Source organism: Camelus bactrianus, chromosome 9 (genome assembly GCF_048773025.1).
Source record: "Camelus bactrianus isolate YW-2024 breed Bactrian camel chromosome 9, ASM4877302v1, whole genome shotgun sequence".
NCBI classification, from domain to species: Eukaryota; Metazoa; Chordata; class Mammalia; order Artiodactyla; family Camelidae; genus Camelus; species Camelus bactrianus.
In genome coordinates this window covers 45,016,546-45,040,068 of record NC_133547.1, presented here as the reverse complement: position 1 = coordinate 45,040,068, position 23,523 = coordinate 45,016,546, and the positions used below count along the sequence as shown (strand labels likewise).

The 23,523-nt window shown below is 49.4% G+C and overlaps 1 protein-coding gene across 4 annotated transcripts in view; it reads right to left on the bottom strand.

Moving 5' to 3' along the window:
• VANGL1 (VANGL planar cell polarity protein 1) overlaps positions 1–23,189 on the bottom strand; it is a 52,425-nt gene extending 29,236 nt beyond the window's left edge. For all 4 annotated transcript variants that reach the window (XR_012509195.1, XM_074370249.1, XM_074370251.1 and 1 more), the window contains exons 1-4: positions 23,029–23,189; positions 13,715–13,918; positions 6,190–6,322; positions 1,771–2,378 (exon numbers count right to left, since the gene is read on the bottom strand). Coding sequence is in view for 3 of the 4 variants with exons in the window: in XM_074370249.1 (XP_074226350.1) it covers positions 1,771–2,378; positions 6,190–6,322; positions 13,715–13,785 (812 nt within the window). In the remaining variant the exon portion in view is untranslated. The remainder of the gene's footprint in view (positions 1–1,770; positions 2,379–6,189; positions 6,323–13,714; positions 13,919–23,028) is intronic.
• Between the last annotated feature and the right edge of the window lie 334 nt (positions 23,190–23,523).

The window sequence follows — 23,523 nt, the reverse complement described above, 5'->3', positions numbered from 1 at the left end:
ACTCATCTCTCTGTGACCAGAGCTGGATTTCTCTCCACCCTCTTGATCTCTGGCAAAACCTGTCCAGTCCTGAGATAGACGGGTGGCTGGGCTTTATCGCTGCCACTGCCTGAAATCTCCCCGTCCTCCTGTGTCCCCATCACCCATACCGAGGCCTGTGTCGGCGGCAACTGTCCCTGCACAGCGGCACACTGGTCTCTCTCTGAGGAGTTCTGGAATAGAGCTTTGGGAGCAGCCAGCCTGTGTCTCCGGAGCCCCCAGTCCTGGGCTCTGCACGTAGCAGATATTTAATACAAGACTGCCGGTCATTCTCCAATGTAAAATATGGTGAAAGAAAGCTGTCTGAGAGGAATAAGCAGCAGTGATTTACTTTCTTTCAGAGCCCCAAGGGCATCTGCAAAGGATTCACAACACCTGACTTTGCTGCAGAGAACATGTGAATCAGACACTGATTCCCTCCAAGGACTGGTCAAGGTGGCAGAAGCCTCGAACACCAAACCAGCCAGTCCTCAGGTGGCGCGGGCTGAGCCAGAGGAATGAAAGATTCATGCCAATACCAAGATGGTCTGGTGGTATGACCTGACTCCAAACTCAGGTCGGGCCACCTCCTTGGGCCCCAGCCAAAAATATGACAAAGCCTATTGTTCTGATCCCCACTCAGGTGCCCTTGCTATCTTGGCTGCTTTGCCGTATCACAGCAGTGACAGCTACAATGAACAAAGTGCTCACCATGTGCCAAGCAGGTTACACACATCAGATATCCCAGGCTATCCCTTCACCCAGTAACCATCTGAGTGCCACCGTGTTCTAGGCCAGGCACTGAGGATGCAAAGAGGAGTGAGACACAGCGCCTGTCCTCAGGGAGCCCATAGTTTGTGGCAGAAAACATAGAAAAATAGGCCAGTAACACAAAGTGAGAGATGCCATAATGGAGGTGTTAACTCAGGTCTGGCTTCATGGTATCTGGTGAATCCTGAACAAGACTAGTCATGTTCTTTTGCATAAATTACCCAAGCTCCCTGAACCCGCATTTCCTCCTCTGTAATACAGGGGTTAATAGTACGGACATCAAAGAGTTCTGTGAAGACAATCTATACAATGTGCTCACCTCAGGGTAAATAAAAACAAACTAAAATAAATAATGATGATCACTCTTTTAGTCAACCACAAAATAATTAGATTTTATGCAGAGATTTAAAATATGACATCTTAATGCATTTCTAACTTTTTCTCATGCATGCATTTACACAGCTCTCCTTGGAGTCTCTAACTGGCCCTTGATTCTTTGCTAGAGGGTCACTTGGGTGACCATATAATTTATTGCCCAAACCAGGACACCTCTGAGAGCGGGGAAAAAAGGAATGATTAATAATTCCACTGGGACAACAGGGTAGACCAGATGTACCATTATGAACAGAATGGAACTGCTTACTGATTGTTCTGCATTCTCAGGTTGATTTCAGGGGCAAGGCCAGCAGTCATCACATTCCTTTCTCCATCATTTTTAAGAGCTGCCAACACGTTTGGAAACTGGCCTAACAAAGCCCCAACCTGGATGAGTGCCGGTACCTGTGCCACCCCATCCAGAAGTCAGGAAAGTCCATGGACACGAACGCCCCCGACCACACATATGCACACGTGCACACACAGCTCTTCCCAAAACCTGAAAGAAAGTCAGTCCCCAATCCTGGCTCTTGGAACCTTGCTGAAGGCTAGCTGTCCTCTAGCAAGACGTCAGTGGTCCTTTCCGTCCCCAGATGATCCCCTTACCTCAGGTGTCCCAAGCTGTAGAAGCGACACTCGCCATCGGTGGAGCGGACCACCTGCAGCGTGAACATGGGCTGCAGCTGTCTGAGCTCCAGCAGCACGATGGCCAGGTAGTGGATGAAGAGGAGGGCGTCCACGAGGGAGACAGCGTATTGCACGATGCCCTGGTAATTTCGGTCCCGAGAGTCCAAAATGCGGACCCCATAAAAAAGCCAATATGAAACCACAAAAAGAAAGATGAGGACCAACAAGAGAGCACGGAACACGAATACCCGCGGCACGTCGGCCCTCTGCTTGCGGAAGAACAGCGCCCAGGTCCCGATGAGCAGAATGAGGAGCTTGAACGCCACGGAAATGAAGAGTCCCTCACAGATGGTGCCGCAGGGCTCCAGCTCGTCCCGCCACAGGATGGGGGGCAGCAGGATGAAGGCGATGGGGGTGAGGAAGACCAGGAGTCCGAGGACCGAGGCCACAGTGAGGCCCAGGTAGCGCCTGCAGTCCAGCCCCACGCTGTCCTCCATGTCCTTGCTGATGCGGGCGATGTCTTCCTGCGATATACTGTGCTCTGACGTGCCCGTGATGGCCGTGGTGGTCTCGCCCCAGTTGTCATCCTGCCACAGGGAGAGAACGATGAGGACCAAGAGCCACACGGCAGGCCATGTGTAAAAGCCACAGAGCACACGGAGACACAGTGGACAGGGAGACCCACCTCCTTTAAGCGACCCACGAGCGTGGGCTTCCTAGAAAACGGAACACTTTAAACATATGAAGTTTTTAACTTTAACAATTTTCATTGCAATTTTTTCAAAATGTTCCATATATTTGCCTTTTCAAACAGAGAAAATATAATTCAACCTGTTTGTTTGGGTGATTCATTACTACAACAGCAATTAGCATCCACTGTGCTGGGATCCGGGCGAGGCTGGGGGCTGGGGCTGGGGCCGTCCACCCCGTGAGACAGTCCCCCTGTCAGACTAACGTGTGAGAGCTCACCTACAGCCCAAGGAGAAAACCCTCTGCATTTTCTTCACAGTTCTTGGCTCACAAAGTCCAGCTCCTGGAAGCGAGGAGCATTACGAGGCCCTCAAGTCGCTGTGAGGGGTGAAGAGCACAGGAGGGAGCTTACTTTGCTCCGTACAAATCAAAGCCCACCTGCAGTTAGTACACACATTTTTAAAACTTCCACGATGTTATCAAGACCCACTTAATATGAAGGACTCCCTGACAACATTTCTCATGGAACTAGCTGAGCAGATTCAAATATCTACGGCCAGGATGGCTCAAAAATTTCTCCCTAAAACACGTTCTTATGACAAACTAAACACCAAGAATGTGTCTTTTACCTTCTTGCTTTCACTTTCTGGCTTTCTCTTGCTTTTTAAACTCTGAGGTAGTTGGGAACAACTGTCTCCTCATTTCACATGATCCAGTTGTGAGGATTTTAAATGACTTTGCTATTTCTCTGGCAACTGACTTCATTCCAAATAAACAACAGAGTAAGAAGGCAATGAAAAGCCACATGGGATCCAAAGAGGTTTTGCTTCAGAGATTTTGGTATGTGATTTAACTCAGAAAAAACAGTCAGACATAATGGTAAAAACTGGATGAAGTTCACATGTAAGATACCGACTTAGAACAATCTTATCTAAGTTAACAGCTGAATCAGCAAGACAGGGATCTCACAGCCCAACAATAGCCTCAAATCTAGTAACAATCAAGAAATGAAAATATGAAATGCACAGGCTATGGCAAGGAGTGGGGGTGGCAGTGAAGGTCTCCACGGATGAGCAGACGGTTCTTCCACTTGGAAGGTTACAAGTACCACACACACTACCAGAGAAGTTGCTATTTAAGACACCAGCCAGAAGCAGCCACAATTCTCAAACACTGCTGGCGGAAGCATAAAACGGGACAATCACTCCTGAAAACTGATCTGGCAGTTTCATATAAGTGTAAATTTACACTTAACTGTACGGCCCAGCAATTCCACTCCCGGAGTTTTACCCCAAATAAATGAAAACATATGTCCACGAAGAAGATCTGTACAAGAATGTCCCTACCAGCTTTATTTTCATAATAGCCAAAAACAATGCAACCCAAATGTCTGTCCATTGGGAGAATGGACAACAAATTGTGGTATATTCATAAGCTAGACTGCTACTCAGCAAAAGTAAAAAAGAATGAATTGCTGAAACACAGCAAAACATGGATAAATCTCAAAGTTACTATGCTGAGTGAAAACAAGTCCAAAACAAAATAATATGATTCCAATTATATTAAACTCAAAAACAGGCGAAACTAGTCTACAGTGATAGAAATCAAAACACAGCCTGGGAGAGGGATGGAGGCAGGCATTGACTCAGAAAGCAAGAGAGAACTTTCTAGAGTGACAGAAACATGTATCTTGATAGGAGTGTGGGTTATATGGGTTTATTCAGCTGTTACAACTTTTCAAACTATACACTTAAGATCTGTTCATTTCTCTGTGTGTAAATTTTACTTCAATTTTGAAAAAAAGAAAAAATTATCAGTAGAGGCAAAAACAGCCACAGATTCAAAGATGGACAACTTGCTTTAATATAAGGTGAGTTTAATATAAGGTGAGTTCACAGACTATGTAAGTAACTCAATTTGTAACACTCTCAGTGAAGGCAAATATTGGATTCCATGTTTTTGTATTGGGCCTAATATCCAGCTGATGATCAATGTTGAAATAATTATCACTAGTACTGTGGTTATTTTGTTAATTTAGCTACTCACACTTCTTCCTGCCAAAAAGCTGCTAAGTAAATTCCTTAGCCATTTTAAGAATGTGTACACATCTGTGCCCAAAAAAGGAGGATGTCCAAGGGTTTTCCCAAGCTTGAGATTCTTAGAAGAGAAGGGAGCCAAGATCCCCTGACCCAAATCCCCTGGATTTTCAATGAAGAAACTGAGGCCCACAAAGGCTGTAAATGCCCAAAGTCCCACAGCTGCTGAGAGCACAGCCTCCAATTTCAATGCTTTTCCCGCCGCAGCATCCTGGCGTAAACACCAACAGTTCCTAATGTAGCTTCCCAGTGAGCTACAAGACGAGCCAAAGATGCACAGAAGAAATGCCTTCACAGTGGGCATTCACCAGCCCCTTTGAATTCACACCCAGCAGAACAGTGACCCTTGCAGCACTTAAGGGTGGTCCAGTCTCAGGACTGGTCCATCACCCAACCATCCCTTTGGCCCTCTGGTCCTCCATCCCTGTGACCGTCCCAGACCTCAGGCAAGCGGTGCAACAGCAAGGACTGAAGACATTTACTTATCACTGAACAAACTCACATTCAACCACAGCTGTAGCTTTGGCTTTTAAGAGCACCTTATGCGCTCTGAGGAACTCCAATTTCAGTTCATCTATCTGCTTATAAATGAGTATCTGTGTGTACCTGTAAGTACACTCAGATACATGCTTATCTGTCTCTTCAGAGCCGTGTGGGCATACACCGGTTGATTGTGGGCCAAGGCTGGACGTGCAGATACTTCAAGAGCTGTGGAGGGTGTGCTAACATGTTTCTGAGTATAGCTCAGATGTTTATTTAAATCAGGTGGACTGCCAGGCAGTTTGGACCCAGACAGAAGAAAACACACCATGTTTTAAAAGAACTAATAAACAGTCAATATTTTAAAATTGGGGGATTGCAGGTAAAATCCTCATTTCTAGTTTTCTTTAAAGAAGGTGAATCAAAAAAAAAAAAAAAAAAAAGTACTGCAAGACCCAGGAGCACTGAATTCCTGCATTCCTGGGCAGTGGTAAGCGTTTGGAGCTGAGGAGCTGCTGTTCCCTCGACAGAGGAAACGTGTTCTCCAGGTGCCAAAGACCCCAACGGACACAGACATGCCACATGGATTGCTATTTAGCCCCAAGCTAGCGTGATACATCTTTGCCCCTTCTGTGTAAGCTGGGGCCCACTTCATTCATCTGTGTTTTCCTACCAGGCATCTAAGTGTGCACCCTCTGGCTTACCCTGTACCTAGGAGTGAGGCTCCACCTGGGCTGTCCTCACCTCTCTGCTCTTCTCCCCAACATGACTGAGGCTTCTGGAGCGCGAGTTTCCTTCTCCCTTATATGGTTCTACTTTGGAATGAGTCTCCAGAGCCCGCAGCCTGCAACTCTCCCTTCTCTGCCCTGTCATCAGCCTTGCTGGCTCCTTTTCAACACCATTCAAAGCAGGCCAGCCAATCACACTTCAGAAGACTCCCCAGGCTAGCCAATGGCAGGGCAGGCTGCCCTTAGACCAACAAGAAACCACGGGACATAGATAAACTCATTAACATGCTAGAAAAATAAAGATAAAAACCCAAGAGAGCTTATTGCAACAGGACTTAGGAAAACATTAACAGAAAAGAGGCTTAATCAAGGGGCAGTGTACTTACAGAGCCCGTGATCCTTACCTGAGCTTCCTCCGTCCGAGCAGAGTCATTTCCCAACAGGGGCTCTCCGGTGGGAGCTTGAATGGTGACAGATTTTTCTGACCCTCTGCCATCTTTATTCCGGGGTGATTTATGCCTCTCTTTATTTCTTTCCCTGAGAAAAAAATAAATAAATAAAAGATCATCAGCTAGCACATATGCCACAGTAATTAACAAGACACCAAAACATGTATAAATTTCATCTTGAATTTAAGGAAATTCTAGACACACACACACACACACACAGCTAACACCCACCCATCACCTCTTCTGCAAAGAACAAGCTGATCTTTACTCTCTACGTAGTATTTTCTTTCTGCCACTCAAGGACCCAGAACAGACTGTCACCCTCCTCTGTCAACAGTGATCTTGCTTTTCCTAAGCCTAATATTGTGAATCTTAGAATTTCTGTAGGTGAGGCACATTTCACTGTAAAATTCCTGACTAGATCTGATTATAATAATTTGCCTAAACTTATTTTCCAGGACTTTTTTTTTTTATTTAGGATAACATAGCAAAATACTTCAGCTTTGGTCTGTCCAAAAGAATCCAGGACACACCATCACCCTATACCTTCGGATGAGAAGAGAAGAAAGGAAATACTAAATCAATGCAGAGAATCATTTACTTCTCATTCCTCCAAATTCAAAACTAAAAATATTTCCCATGGGTTCTAGAGGATGTCAAAGACCCCAGATGATCTTCCTGGGTGGCCTTCCAGGGTGACTCTGACAGTACCCTGCGTGGATCAATGATGAAATTGCAAAAGGATCATTCACTGTATAAAGCCCAGGGGTCTTGACCTATGGAGACTGGCACCCCCACCCCGAGCTGTGAACAGTCATCCCAGAAGCCCCACCAAAGGAGCCCCAGGGGCCCCACCTCCAGCCCACAAGCTGCCCTGACATTGCTCCTCCTTCCTCACCCACGTGCCCTCCTCCCCAGGGTCTCCCAGGCAGGACAGAAGTATCGCACACACCACGGAGACAGTCGGATTCTGGTTCTACCCCATCTGATGTGTGACCTTACACAAGTTATTCAATCTGCCAACAAGAGAATGTCGCTCACTATCTGGCTCTAAAAGGATTGTCACTAGCCACCACAGTCGCTGACCTTCAACACACCCTGCAAGGAGTTCAGGGCGGAGATCAGGAATGAGGCGCTGTGCTCTGGGAAAACTGGCAGAACAGGCCTTCAAAGAGTTAAGATATTTTCAGGAGAAAATTTTATGAACCCAATTTCTTGCATCTTCTCATACCTAGAAAAGCACTAAAATCATTAAAGTGAACATCTGCTCCTCATGACTAGCAGAAGGTTGTGTGAGTGACTGCACATGCCCCCTTCACCAGATCATATGTCGCCTGACCTCTCCCCTGACCTCTTTGAAGCAGTTCTTCAGAGATGGCTGAGAGGTCGTCTCCGGGCTCTAGTTCTCAGGAAGCCCCAAATAAATCTGAATTTACTGCTCCCACATTGTGTATTTTAATTACATTTCAGTCAACAAACGTCTGAAAACCTCAGTTTCCTCATCTATGAAATGGGGATAATGATAATACCACATAGATAGAGGGATGTGTAATAAGCAGTCAGCACACAGGAGCTATCATTGTAGCTGTTACCATTTGCACGTGGCAAAAAAGGGTGACCTGGTGAAGGAGAGTACGTGTTCCTTGGAAAACGAGATGAGAAAGGAGCTTTTAACACACAATCAAACCGCCTCCCCGGCACAGCATCTCTCCTATCAACCTGCCACTTAGCTAACAAAACCACATGCAGACTTCCTGTGGTCAAACCTCCGCTTTATCAATATCTCTCTAGGCTAAGCACGGTTAATTTCTCCAAAGGCGAGAGGGAGGCTTCAGCTGACCCAGAGACACTTTCCGTGATAGCATCTCTAACCCCTAGGGCGTGACTTATCACTACAATCTATTGCTAAATTAGAGTTTAGAAAAGCAGATGTGGTTCTGGTCGACTCCAGTGTTTCATTTTAACTGACAACCAGGGAAAGAGCTGAGAGATTTTGTTTACAAAGAGATGTGTCTATCATTGTCAATCACTCCACTCCCCACCCCAACTTACAGAGCACTGTACCAAGGGCCTTATTAGATTGATCTTGCTCAGTCCTAACAATAACCCGATGGGGTATGATTGTCCCCATTTTATAGATGAGGAGACTGAGGCTCACAGAGGTTAAGGGACTCCCCAAAGTCTTAGTAAGTGGCAGAGCGGGAGGTGAACCCAATGCCTTGATTCATACCCGTGATGCTGCACTGACTGGAAGAGCACTTGGAAGATCCTGTAGCATCAATATTCCTAGTGCTCCTTCTCACACCCTGAACGTGAGGAGCTGCCAGAGCTATGGAATCTGCCTGTGCAGCTACTGCTGAAGTCATGGCTGGACCGTGACCTCGGAGAGCACAAAGCAGTGTGCCCAGCACTCTGGGCTGCCAAAGACAACCACTTCACAAGGACTCACTGTAAGAAACAGTAAGCACTCGGGGAGATTTCCCACGTGCTTGGTCAGTCTTAGAATGAGCTGTTTAGACTAAGTCTGGAGTCGCTGCTCCCCAGGGCCCCACCCGGCCGACTGGAGGAGCCTCCTCTTCTTTCTCTGTTTCCACTTTCCCCAACTGCTCGCCCATCTGTCACTGTCCTGCCATCAGCCAAGTCACATGCTCCCCTAACCCATCTATCTATTTACTAGTCCTATGGGTCAAATCCTGTGACAACATAAATTCCACTGGAAATGGAAATTCTTTCACTGGGTGCCAATTCCTGGAGCTACCAGGGCCGAAAGCAGGTAGGGAACCACCCAGGGCTGGAGACAGCCTGTCAGGGGCCAGCCATCACTGAACTGACCCCGACTGGCCTAGCCTGGCTGTTAAAGGGCCAACAGCCCCCAAAGGAGAAGAGATCTCTATAATTTCGCTGGTAACCTCAGAGGTAAACCAGGTAAGAGCCTATTACCCAATAACCCCAGGAAGGTTTCTCATCCTCCAAGCCCAACACCCTAAACCAATGCTTCTCAAACCTGAATGTGCAGACAAGTCACCTGGGGTGCAGATTAAGTACAGATTCATTGGCCCCACCCCGAGAAAAACAGTCTGGAAGGGAGAGACAACAGGAGTCTGCCCTTTTCACCAGCACCCCAGGGGGTTAGGAAGCAGGCGGCCCAGGAAACTTTAGCCAAGGCTCTCCTGCCCAAATGCTCCCGGGGGAGGAGGTGGCTGGAGTCACCGCTTGGAAACTGACCTATTTGTGAAATGCCCTGTTCACAGCAGTGGCTCAGTGATGGGAGTGGTGAGTGCAATGCCCAGCTATATAATGTACAGTTGCAAAGTACAATGTAGCTTCTTTACTAAAACAGCAGTAAGTCGTTGAGACTAGGAGCAGGACTCAGGACAGTGTGCACCAGGCCCAGAGCCAAGAGCCTTCCAGACAGTCAAGTGATGGGAAGATGGAAAGCTCACTCCATCAACTCAACATGGGCCACACGTCACTCTGGTCCTTGAAAAGGAAGCAAGACCTGTCTTACAGCTTTTATAAAAATCACTCGTCCTGAATTACTGCTCCGGGAAGGTGTCTGAGCCAGGACTACACAGAGAAGTCCAACAAAAATGCTGCTGTCCAGTGCTTTCCGGCATGCAGAGCTGTGAGCCTGTATGGCTGCTTCACGGCACCGGTACCCAAATGTTCATCCCCAGAGCTCCAACTGCTATGATGCCAAGGACGTGCCCAGAGCCGAACCCTCTGGGAGAGGGCTCCCCAGTGGTGAAGACCATCAGTTCACCATGTGCAGGAGAAACAGGAAACTGGAGTTGGCTACCAAACCACCGAAAGGGTTTTTCAAGCACATGCGCATGCTTGGTGTTTTTCCAACTCCACCTGAGTGGTCCGGATCACCTGTGCTCCTTTGCTGGACCGGTGTGGCAGTCACAGAAATCCTTGTGTCTTCTTCTCTGAGCCTGTCTCCAGGTGTCATCTGCCCGTATGAGTAAAGATAAGTCTGCGTGTGTGTGCGTGTGGGGTGGGGGGAGAGCAAGCAATAACACGTTGAAGGTCCGGGCATGTGTCTCTACCTGCATGTGTGTGAGTGTGTAAGCAAATGTATTTAGATGATTCTAGAGTTGAGCCCTGGGGGGCTGCTGTAAACCCCCTCTCACTCCAGCCAGAATCCCCATCAACTCCCAGACCGGCATTTCCTGGGAAGATTATTTAGCTCTATTTCTGTTGTTTGTCTATTTCTATTTGGGGAAAGCCGGCCCCGCCGGTTACTCCTCCCTTTCCTTCTCCACCACCACCCACTACCTGTCCTTTCTCTCCCCCGACTGCTGGGGACTGGCTGGCTGCTTCCTCCGGCCCTGACTCGGGTAGGGGGGCCGCTGGGCACAGCGCAAAGTGACCCTGCAGCGGCCTTGGAACAAAAGCACCAATTCCCCTAGCACTCAGGCAGCCTCTTTCGGACAATGCATTTTAGCACGTTAGTCACATGGTCCACCCTCCATTCCTTTTTTTTCCCTACCAGCTCCTCCCACTGCTCTCTACCCAGCACCACCCAGGGGGAAAGCACGGGTTCCACAGCAGCAGCAAATGGGGCCTGAAACCTGGGGGCACCTACTAACCTCGAAACGTCAGGCAAACAACCCTGTCTCTCTGTGTCTGTTTTACCACCTGGCTCAACTGGGGTCCCACCTCCCACCATCCTGGAGCTGCTGTGAGGACGGGGGACAATGACAGAGGGTCCTGACAGGCACTCTCAAACTGGTCGTCAACAGTCCTGGCAGTGGCCTTAAATTTAACTCAGGGAACTGATGCTCCAGACTCAAAGGTTAGGGGAGGTCAGCTGGATTCGGCCCCATCCTCCCAGCAAGCTAACTGGATCCCCTCTGGAGATGGCAGGTATCACAAAACCAGACCACTAACTTCTTTGTTAGAAAAGAGTCACTTGTCATCTGCTTGGAACCCAGCCAGCCCTCCAAAGATGAGCTCAGTGTCATCAGACATGTCAAGTTGGCCGCCCTTCATTATTCCTCTCCGAAAGTTCTCCTAAAATTACCAAAGAGCCAGCTCCCCGTCCTCGCTTACTCTTCCACTCAAACTGCCAAAAAATCCCTGAGCAGAGCAGCGTTCACAGGGACATTCCTGGTGACACAATACCCTCTTCTGGGCCGAGGGCACGACCGTGCAAGGCTACTATTACAGCCCAACACTCTTTATGCCCCGACACCTACTATCCACAGCTCACGACCTCCGCCCCAGTCACCATGCCCCGTGGGGCCGCCCATCAGGGAAGCCACCTCCGTGGCTGCTGTTCTTCTAAAGATGCACCCATAAATCCCAAATGGTCATCTCACAGCCAGTGCTCTCCTGAGGAGGCATTCCCTAACACTCTTGGTTAAATATTTAAAGTCTCGGCTTGTATTATCAATGCCAAGTACTTTCCCCAGGGGTCCAAGAAGGCACTCAGAGCTCTGCATGCTGTTTCAGTTGAAAGTTAAGAGTCTCTTAACGTTTCCACAGGAGTATTGTGGTGTCAATTTCTGGGGGCCCCCAGGGGCCTGAGGAAACAGCAGAGGACAGCAATGACAGTGGGGCTGCGAGTGCAGATGAAGGAGACCAGAGATGGCCCCTCCTCAGACTGTGGCAAGCTGTCCTCCACGGGTCTCCAATCTCCCCGAGAACCCAAGTTCCCACTCCATCCCCTGCACTGCGGGACGGGGAAGCTTGGCGCGCTGACAAGGGAGCTCCTTTTTTCCAGTTACATTCAAAGACTGGACATTTTAAAACAGCTGTTTCTGGTATTTTAGAACGAATCTGATATGTTTACCCAGTGATTGAAATTTGTGATTAAATTTTTCTCACCAGAGGGTTCCTGACTTTCTCAGGATCGGGGCTGGCATGTTACCTGACGCCTCGCTCAGCAGCACTCCGCCCGTTTCCCACGCTGCCTAGAAAGCCTTGCCTGGGCTCCAGCACAAGCTCATTCACCTCTCTTCCCCAAATTGTTATGATTATAAGAGCAATACATGAAATTTAGAAAACAGTGAAAGTTTAAAAAACACCACACCTCTAATTCCAATAATTCCATACTTGGAGACAGGCATGGTCAGTATGGTTACTATTCATTATAGCATAAGAATATCTAACTTATAATTTACAAAGTTTCGAATCTTTTTGTTGGTAACATGGCCACATAGATATTTTGTCATATCATCAAATAATCTTTGAAAAAAAATCTTTATTTTACACTCTATTCCACTCATATTGTTGATTACAAAATATACACTTGTAAAAGAATGAACAAGTGGAGAAAGCTGCAGCATATGTGAAAGTTCCCATCAGTCACCATGCTGTGTGGAGCCCCTTCCCTGTCGATGACCACTCCCGGCAGCTCGGACACTGTCCTTCTGGACCGCTTTCTGTGCGTGGACATCCACACAGGCTCGCAAATAAACAAATCAATTAGTCATATAGATTGTACTGCTGTTTTACAAAATTAAATCCTGCCCTGCATTCAGCTGCTTGTACAGGGAACTGCTCGGTCAGGGAAACACCACGGCAATCACCGTATTCCCAGCCTCTGCAGAGCTGTGACCATAGGTGAGCCTTTGGGTTGTGGTCAGCTGGGGCCTTTGAATGTGGTGCTGAAATGCCAAGGCCATTAACAATAGCATTAATACAGCCACTAGTTAGTGACCTACTACATGCTGTGTTAAAGGCTTCACATGCATACTCTCATTTAATCCCCTCAACGGCCCTGTGTAGAGGGTGTTGCTAAACCCATTTTACAGGTGAGGGGTCTAGGTAAGAGGCGGCACCACAAATGTATCAGCCGCATCATTCACCAGCACAGGACCACCTCTCCATTCATTTGCTCCCTCGTCTCTCTCCTCACCATTCTGCAGCTCTGTGATACAGCAGGCCCTACCTAGGAGCACCAGTGCAGACCAGTTCACTTTGCACAGAGGAGGGGAAATCTGGCCCCCATCACCCAGGCCATAGCTTTCAAAACCCAGGTCTGTTCACTGGGAAGACTAGTCAGAAATAAGGCACCAGGCCAATCCTGCCACTTCAGTGTATTTGCCTCACGGGCAAACACATAATGGACAATGAGTCAGCAGCTTTGGGTGAAAAGCAACAAATTAACACTTATTTTTTTTTTCCAACTTCCATTTATATTCTCAGTAAAGCTCTGGGAGGACTGTCATCTAGCAGAAGTACTTAGGAACGAAAAACATTTCCACCGAAGGGAGAAACTTTAATTTAAAATCAATTGTGAGAAATTAAGGTCATCAACTGTAATGGGGCCTATAAAATGTAAACTGGCGGGGTAGTTCCTCCCAACGCATGTTAAATGCTCCTAAAGCTCAGCATCTCCCGCACGGCCGGACTGAAGCGCCAGCGTCCGCAGCCCGGCCGTGGGACTGTCTGAAAGTAAGTCGAGGAGGCCTGACCCGCCTGCAAGTTTCCCCCAGAGGGAAAGGGGAACAAGCAATCACTTACATACCCTTGTCTGTGAGATTTTTTCGAATGACTTGAGTAGTAAGAATATCCAGAATACGTGGACTCGGTATCCATAGCAGAGGAGAACTTGCTCTTTATGTGGGAGTCTGTACTGCTTCTCCTTAGAGGTAGAAAACTTCACCTACTGGTCTCCTAAAGCCCCAAAGGGCCTGGGAATCCAGGAGACGCTCTTCAACAGGAACAGATTCTGGGAAAAGGGGGAAAAAAGAGAGAGAGAGATCAACCTTCAAAGCCAACATCAATGGGTTCAAAGGTAAATGACAGCAGCAAACTCCTCTTTAGGGGTCTCTGTTGTGGAACAAGTGAGCAAGGGTGAGGCTTCCGGGCACCACTAAATGCTCAGCTCACACAGCAAGTGCTTGCCCGGGTGTCTGGGAGGGGGACAGGTGGGTGCCGGGCAGGCCAAACCCCACCGCAGCAGCCGGAAACCGGAGGTGGGAGAGACCTGGCCAGTGGCCATTTCCCGGACAAGACACAGCCTGGCCCGCGTGGCGTCCCAGCCCCCACTGCCAGTGTGCCTGTTACAAAACAATACCCGGGGAAACTGCTTTTAAGGGATTTGCTCATAGTTTCCAAAAGCCAATGGGAAAAAAAAAGTTCTCGGTCTCTTTAATCCAGGAATCCAAACTCCTGAGAATTTATCTTAGGGAACTAATTTCTTTTTTTTTTTAAAGGAAAACTATTCTTACCACTCGTCTTTAATAGCGGAAAGCCAGAAATAATCTCAGTGCTCCCAAAACAGAAGAAATAGGTAAGGAAAACACGACTCATCCACTGAAAGAAACATCACATAGCTGTTGTAAAATGATAATTACGAAGAACAGAAATTTGTATGATAGAATGGTAAATTTAAAAAGCAGGCTACAGGACTGTAGATAGATGCTGAAATCAACATTATAGTTACAATCATAAAATCGCTTATGCAAGGATTAGGAGGAAACATCAGAAAATGGAAGCAGGTGACTTGTTAGTTACAGGCGCCTGGGTCTTCTCCCACGTTTTCATTAGATATCTCTATGCAATAAAAATAAATTGGAAACATTCCCAAGTACATTCCTGAGCCCCACATGCTGAGTCTTTCCTTTTAGAAAAAGGAGCTCTGTCTCTCCCTGCACCCCTCGCCCCAGAGCTGGTCTCCACCCCATGGGGCTCCTCCTTCCAGGGGCCCCAGAAGCTGAAATACAAACAGAGCTAGACAGGTAAGTGTGAAGAACAAACAAAGAAGCTGTGAGCACCAGCCCTTTACCCCTACCGGGAGGAGGCCAAGAATCCTCGGCAATGAGCTGCCAGGGAGTCACCGGAGAACCACCACTGGCCAACACAGCCCAAGCCTCAGCACCACCTGGGCTGCACCTGCCCTTGCCATTCACTCACTAGGTTGGTCGCCCAGGGCGAGCCTCCCTCGTCCTTGTGTCCTGACTTGTCACTGCATCTCTGCTCTCCTGCACAAGCCCAAGGCAAGCAGTGCGGAAGCGTGGGGTCTAGCCAGTGCACCCCACTGTCCAGTACAACCTGGGATGAGCCATGTGTCTTCTTGAGCCTCAGATTCCTCAACTGTCAAACGGGGACATGTCAGCCAGCCATGGACCTCATAGGGTTGATCTGAAGACAGAAGCTGATACGGTGTAGGGAGCTGGGTTCCAATTCCAGGCTTTACTCACTTACTAGTTATATGACCTCAGTCGAATTAGTACACCTCTCTGAACTGGCATCTGTAAAACGTGAATAACAAGGCTGCTGCATGGAACTAACAAGCTACAGCCGGGACCACTCCCAGCACCATCTCTGGTGCGCTGGATAAGGAGCAATTGTGGTTATGAGGACTCCAGTCCCTGGTCCCCAACCCAGTCCCTCTCAGTGACAGGCTAGGAAAGGAGCAGGGCAGAGTTGGGGCCAGGGCTCACCTTCCCACCTGAGGCTCCCCGGAGCCAGACAGCCCTGGGTTCGCACCCCAGTCCAGTCCACGGCTTTCTAACTAGCTGTGTCCCCAGGCATGGCAGTTTCCCCTTGGAGACTCAGGTCTCCTCATCCATAAAACGGAAAAAAGGCAGCCTATGTTGTGGGCTGTAATGATACAATGTGAAAAAAAACACCATGGGCATTTAAAAAATACATTCATTTTGCTCTTGGATGTATCCCCACTTTTCTAGAAGATTTCAAGAGCCGGCTCACCCTTTTTTCTCCCTACTCTGCTGCCCAGCATTTTCACTACCATTTCAATGAGCTCTCAGCACCTAAGACCTCACTTCCTTCCTGCTCTGAGCTATGCTGCTTGCTCATTCATTGCCTTCATACCTGGCAGACGCCACATCAGGAGGTGAGCCAGGATCTCCAGGCCTGCCAGGAACGAGCCTCTTTCCCCGAAGGCCCTTCACCCAGCTCTCTGCTGACCTGCAGGTTCTAACACCCAGCTGCTTGGTCCAGACACCTGACTGCCCTCTTCTACATCCAGAATCGACTATCCGCAACGCCTACCCTTTTTCCTGCCCTCCAATCCATAATTGTTAATTCCCTTTCCATCCCAGCTTTCAGCTAATTCTGGCTAAATGCTGCTGGGGTTTCTTGGGGTCAAGTGGCCCAGGCCCCGCAGACCTGGGCTGATCCCATTTATACATCCTGGCCATGACACCCCGGGGCAGGCGCTTACCCCTCTGAGCTGACCTCTCCCCCTGTAAAATGAGGCCACTGAATATGATCTCTTCCTGGGGTTGTTGTGAGCATTAAAGGAGACTCCCAGGATAAAGCCTCTGGTACATGGTAACTCAAGTTTCATTCCCCTTCCCCTTCTGCAAGAGGACGTCAGCCTTCATCCTCATTAAAACCTCTGGCTGTCCATTAAGGCAACTCCAGGCATGTCCAAGTGCTCTCTGGGAACAGCTTTACTGCCCCTCAACCCAATGCCCTGGTCTGGTTTCTCTCACACAATTCCTGCCTCTACTTATCAAACAGGCAGTCTGTCCATGCTGCCATTCCCCTCTCTTGTCACCCCCATCCTCCATCCCTGACACTCCACTCAAACACCTCTGAGTTGGCCTGAGACTGCTATGAGCCAAATCCAAGGCTCTCATCCTTGTCTTCCTTCCCCAGACCTTCTCATCCAATGTGTTCATCCATCTGCCTCCCTGTTTAGTGAGCAGCTAGGAGAGACCTGCTAGGCAGTGCTGGGGACACGGCAAGGACAGTGAAACACAGCGACACACAGCACAAGCTGCCCTCGCAGAGCGAGCCCTCTGCTGCCCACCATCCTCTGACTGGACGCCGTTTATGCGACTACTTCTCCAACCGTCCTTCCCTGCTCCCCCGTCAAGTTATCCCTTAAGGTTTAAAACTTACCCATCATTCTCCATCCATGGATTTGCTCCAGGATAAGCACCCTGGAGACAGGAGCTATTGTTTACCTGCCCCCAGGACACACTGAACAGGAGAAGTACCCAACAAATACCTACTGAAAGAATAACCCCCCAGTGCACATTTCCTACTCAGATGCCTCCTGCCCCACGTGGGATTGTCATCAACCCTCCCCCCTAACCCCGTGCTCTGCCCTCCAGGGTCCCGACCTATACAATCATCCTACCGGCCCTATCCATCTAACCGTGGGCCATTTCCACAACTCGCTCTCCCCTTCGCCCCACACATCCTGCTGCCACGAAGTGCCCTCTGTCAGCTGGGATCCCCCCCTCATGCTCCCGGTGCTCAGCCACCCGCTTTCTCCAGGCTCTGTGGACACAGGGCTAAACTGTTACAAAGCCTGCAGGTGTCCTCATGGAGTCCAGTCTCCACAGACCTCAGGCCCCTTCTGAGTCATGCTATTTCCACCAGAGCTATCGATTCTTGTCCGAGATCTGAGTGAGGATTAAGAAGCAGCCACAGGAGGCAAACTGACAAAATCCAGAGAGAACTCATTTCAGACGCCAATGAAAGAGCTTTGACATAGTTAACAGAAAAACACATCCTGAAGCTTATCGCCGCAGTAATATATTGACAAGCCAGTTCCCTTGTATGCACAAGAAATTAGCAGAATGCAGATAAGGTCAGAGGGATGCCTTATCAGGAAGATCATAAAGTAATGAAAAGGAGTCAGGTTCCTTGGGTAATAAACTGACAGGCTGCGGCACTGGTCTGAATGGGACAGTCATGCAAAGGTGTAAATGTGGAGCCTGGAATCTGGAACTGTCCCTCTATCACACTGACCCCTGACATGACCCAGACTGTGCCTGGCAGCGGCCAGTGTGATCTGTCAAATCACAGCGTGGATGTCACGTTCCTGCTTAAAATCCCTCTGTGGAGTTCTGCTGCACTTCAAATAAGATACAAAATCCTTCATGTGCTCTGCCTGGGGGACCCTGCCCACCTCTCCAGCTCCTCTCTCTTTCTCTAGCCCCAGGTCCTCGGAGGCTCTCTGCAGCCTCAGTGTATCCCCTCTACTCGCTCTTCACATGCCTTGTTTTGCCCAGTTCCTACTCATCCTTCTCAACTTAAGCAATACTGCTTCTTGTCAGAGGCCCTTCCTGACCCTCCGGCCTCACCTGGCCCTCTCCCAGCACCCTGTACCACTTGGGACCCCCATTCCCAATTCCACAGTGATCTGTGTGATTACTTATCGACTGGCTCCTGCATAGACAGGAAGCTCCACCAGGGCAGGGGCCACTTTCCTTACTGTCTCTCTAGCTCCTAGAGCGTAGCAGGCACTCAGTGAATGTATGCTGAATGGAGGGAGGGTTTTGGTGGCAGACCTCAGGACGTGGGGACCACAGACTCACTGCGGAAGAATCCTTAGAGATCGTCTCTTTGAAACCCTCAGTCTTGCAGGAGAAGGAAAAGATGCCGAGATTAGATTCAGCAGTGATGTCCGAACCACCAAGAGTGGAAGTGCCCTGCTGCTCCCCCGAGTCTCACTCAGCGGCAAAGGTTATGTTCCAGACACATTAGGTAAAAATCGGCGGTCCTCTCTTTCAGCCTCTGCCCGAGAACACCATGGCCAGCTGCCTCCCCCAGGCCTCCTGTCACCCGTCTCTCCTGAACTGCAGGCATGGCTTGGGTGTGAGCTGGAGGTGAACACCAGAAGAGGGCTGGAGTTCATCAAATCACATCCCATGAAGGCCGGGAGGCCAGTGCAGAGACAGGTGCACGGGGCGCTTTTGACTGAGGGATGGTATCTTAAACCTGAAATTCCCTGGCAAAAGTGTCACAGACTCTCTCCTTCACTGCACTTTATTAGAAGCAAAGTGGGGAGCAGTGGACTTGAAGAGAATCTTCCCCTAAAGTCATGTTCACTCACATAAAATATACCTGACTGCCACTTAAAAGGAAAACAGTGTTCAGAAAATCATATGAGAGAAATAATACGTTATGGTAATGACAGTGGTAAATATAAGCTAATCTTCTCGAGAGAGGAAATTACAAAAACATCAATGGCTTTGCCTAGAGCTATTAAGTAACTAAGGGAGCTCTGGTTTGGATGGTAGAAAGTTACCCTGCAAGGGGTACAGAGACACACACTAAATTTAAAGAGCCATTCCACTCCTTGTGCAGTGGATGTTTTTCCAAGGGAAAGAAGCTTCCGGTGCAACTGTGTTTACACGTACTGTGTACATCACTTGGAATATTTGATTTTCATCGATACATACAATTCTAAAGGGTTTACTCCATGCGTTATTTTTTATTGTTTTGAAGCTAACATTTTTCTCAAGGTACCCATTTTTAATAAATGGCACTCAAGGGAAAGACGACAATTTAGATAATTTTGCTCAGAGTCAACTTTTCTTCTACAGAGGAGAAGCGATGAGCACAGGTTCCGAAGTCAAGATTGTCACTGTTCAAATCGTGGCTCTGCCGCTTACCAGTTGTGTAACCTCAAACCAAATTACTTAACCTTTCTGCGCCTGTTTCCCTAACTGTAACAACAGAATTGTGTTTTACTCACCTTACAGGCTCACGGTTGGTTAAATGAGATCATTCTCAATCATTCAGACTAGGGCCTAGCACGTGGTAAGCACTCACACCCGGCAGGCATTGTTCTTACTCAGTAAAGTCAAATTCCTTCAGTTAAAAAGAATAGCTTCATAAGGCATGTGACTTATGTATCATTTTCATTAAACTTACGTACATTTTTTGGTCCGCTTGAGTCTACCTTCAGTGACTACCCTTAGCTCTAGCTAACTAATTTGTTCATTTCCATTCCGTTCCTCGCAGGCACTTCTTTCACTGTTCCCAGGCTGACAGTGAGTATCAGAGAAGACTGTGTGTCTTATTGAGCTTATTTTGGAAGACCTCAGGGTTGTGAGGGAGGATGGGAAGAAGTATTTTGCTGAACTTGTGGGCTACAAACCATAACACATCATCCAGGCCACTGATGTAAGGATCAGAGAGATTGTGGCATTTGCAACAAACCCAGTGATTCTTTCATTACAACGAGGCTCTTATAAAATGAGCGGTTCCGGGCCACTATTCACAAGGAAAGAAAATGCCAACCTCATTTTAACTGTCTTGCCAATGATTTCCACTCACCTTCCCAGAGTAACTGCTCTTAGCGCCAGTCATTAATTACCTCTGAAACACCCCCAGCAGCTGGGTAGAGATGTCTGAAAAACTGAACGGTTCATGTGTCTGGGCTTATAACGTATATTTGTTTTCAAGTGACCCCATTGTCGTCTGCCAGATTTTTAAAATAGATTTCACAAGTACTACCTTCTTAGTAAGTCCCCATGGTGCCAGATCCAGTGACTGCTGTCCAGTAAGTGGGATTCAGAAGGACTCTGACCGAGACAGAACGCGGCAAAGCACGCATGCACCTTCTCATCAGGCTTCGGGCCAGACCAAAGCCACTACTAGAAACATGGTCCAGCCCCACGTCCACCTCATCCTGTCACGTCCACCTTCTGGAAAACGGCATAGCACGATGCCCAAATCATATGCCCATACACAGCTGGACCCCTAACCACAGCTGGTTCACTTTACAGACAGAGAAGGGCCATGATCACCTAATGGCTCACAGTTCATGAAGTGCTTCTTATGTGTTAGGAAATGTTGTAAGTCATTTGCATGTAATCTCTCACATAATCCTCAGCACAAGCCTGGTAGCAAAGCTAAAATGTTAATTTCGTGTCACGGTTAAGAAAACCAAGGACACACACACCTGGGAAGTGCTGGGGCCAGGCCTTGAGCTCTGGGAGTCTAATTCCAGAACCTGTGCTCTTAACTATGGAAAATACATAGCAATGTAGCAATTACCAGAATTGCTTACTTAGAGAGGAGGGTAGACAACAATCATAAATTGTCCCAAACCACACATCACCCACAACGAATTCTGCAATTCCCACTCCTTCTCACAGGTTTGGTGTCCCAAGCATTGTGGGGAGTCCACAAGAAACAAAATGAATCTGAAATCATTCGAGGTCCTAAGAAGCCCACAGCCCAGTGGAAACTGCCTCTGAAAATGCAGTGTGTCAACTGCCCATGTAACCCAATGCAGCAGAGGCTGGGATAACCGATAGGCCCTAAATTTGTGTGTATTAGGGAGATAGAGGTGAGAATGCCTTCCTTACTCTATACCTGTTAATTATCCAATAGACCAGGGTGATATGTCATTGCTGCTTGATAAGGAAACTTTCCTTTCAGGTTTCATCCTTTTGATCAAACACACGAGACAATAAAAATGTACTGCCTGACAAGCCATCCTTACAAACACGCCATTCTCAACATTCTCCCATTTTACTTACAAATTAAGCTGCAACCGAGTCCCACCGCCAACACTGCAACAGTGAAAATTTCAAACGAGCTGTTTCACTGATTGTACTGAGAGACACCAAAGTCTGGGAGTGCTAAATGCTCGTGGATAGGTGAAGAGTGTTATTTCTTTGAACTGTAGAATAAACAGTTTCCTCCCACAAATCAAAGCCCCAACGATATCACATTGATTTAATTCAACTCTAAAAACTCTAATTAGTGATTACATAAAATGACTAATTACATCTCCCCGGATTCAGACAGTTTCTGCCATCTCACTTGAATAGCCTAGGAGCCGTGTAATCAAACTATCCACCCACTGGAAGAATGCTCATTAGTACTGTTGATTGGTGACACAGGTTATATTTTCCAGCAACCCTGCAAAACTTCTGAACACACTAGTGAAAATGCTGGATTCTTTACAGCTTGCTAGCATTTGGAGTATGTGGCTAAAAATACCTGCATTTCCAACCAAAGCCCCCCAAAGGGGTTTTAACAAAATGCACGTGCCAGACACACAACCATCACAACAAAGCGCTCCAACATCTCTTAACGAGCAGCTAAACGAGCTCACACCACCTTGGCCGGGTGCGCATTATACCTGGTTCGAAGAGTGGAAAATGAGCACAGATTTCTGGGCTGCAAGTCTTACCAGCTCATCTCCTGGCCGCCAGGCCGCGGCTCCGCCCCACTCCTGCCTCCGCCAAGCCAACGACGCGTTTAAATTTTTATAAAGCTTCACACTTCTCTGGGCTGCGTTAGCTTGGGGCAGTTGAAAGACTGCAGGAGGAAATGAGGTCCTGCCGGTGGCGAAGGCTGCCCCGGTGCGGTGAGATTGCCTCCAACCGGACACCTCGGGCAGAGACTTGCCGGACGCCTCCTGCTCCACCCCGGCGTTTTTGAAAGTAAACTCCTACCTGCCTGTTGCGCTCTCCGATGCGCAACCGGACTCGCCCCCCCGGCCTCCAGGGCCGGCTTGTTCTGTAAGCGGGGTGGGAACACAGGCCAGCTCTGTGCGGGTTTCTGGCCCAGGGCCGGCCAGGCCCCCGGGCGCAGGCGGTTCCCGGGGCGAGCCCCGCGGCGGGGTGGGAACCCCGGAGCGCGTCCGGCTCCCGGGAAGCGCAGGGCGGCCCGGCCCCCGCCCCGTACGGCCGGTAACGCGGTCCGGGTGTCCGCAGGAACGGTCGGCCACTCCCTGCCGGCCGGGACGCGCACCCCAAAGTGCAGCCAGGGGATAAGGGGGCGTCCGAGGCGTGGGGAGGGAATGCGCGGACCGAGGAAGTGGGGCGCGCGGGGAGCGTGGCGCCGGGGCGGGAGGGGAGCACCTCGCGGGGATGGGAAAGGAGTGGAGTCCCGGGAAGCACGACTCGGGGTGCGGTCCGTGGGAGGGGAGGGAGCCCCGAGCCAGAAGCGGAAGGAGGGCGGTGAACCGGGGTCTGAGTCCGAGCAGGGGCTGCGAGAGGAGGGCGCAGGGGGCTCGCAGGGTGCGGGGTTCGGGTGGGGGCGTCTCCCGCGGGAGGTCCGCACCCCGCGCCCGCCGCCCCGCCGCGTGGGGTCTCAGACGGGACTCACCTCCGCGCCGGCCGTGCGGGCTCCGCGGCCCGCGGTCTCGGCTCGCAGCGGCCCCGGCTCTGCGGCCTGCGCTGGGCTCCGAAAGAAGCAGAGCCCCGCCGCCGCCGCCGCCGCTGCACTGCTGCTTTCCGCTTCCTGTCCCGGCGCCGCCCCGCAGCCCGAGCCCAGCCCAACGAGCCCGGCGCGGCCGCGAGCCAAGAGCTGCGAGCGCGGCCGGCCCCGCCGCGGGCCCGGCCCACCTGCAGCGGAGGGCGGGGCCCGACCGGCCTCTTCCCAGCCCCCAGGCACGTCTGGCCCCGGACACACTCACAAGCACACGCACACGCACATGCACACGCACTCACGCCCGCGCGCAGACACACTGCTACCCACACAGACCCCAGGAGGTGACAGCCCTCCAACACACACTCATTCACACATTGTCAAGGATTAACCCTCACCCAGCACCCGAACATACTTGCACCGTCAAACTCACATACTCATGCACACACACTA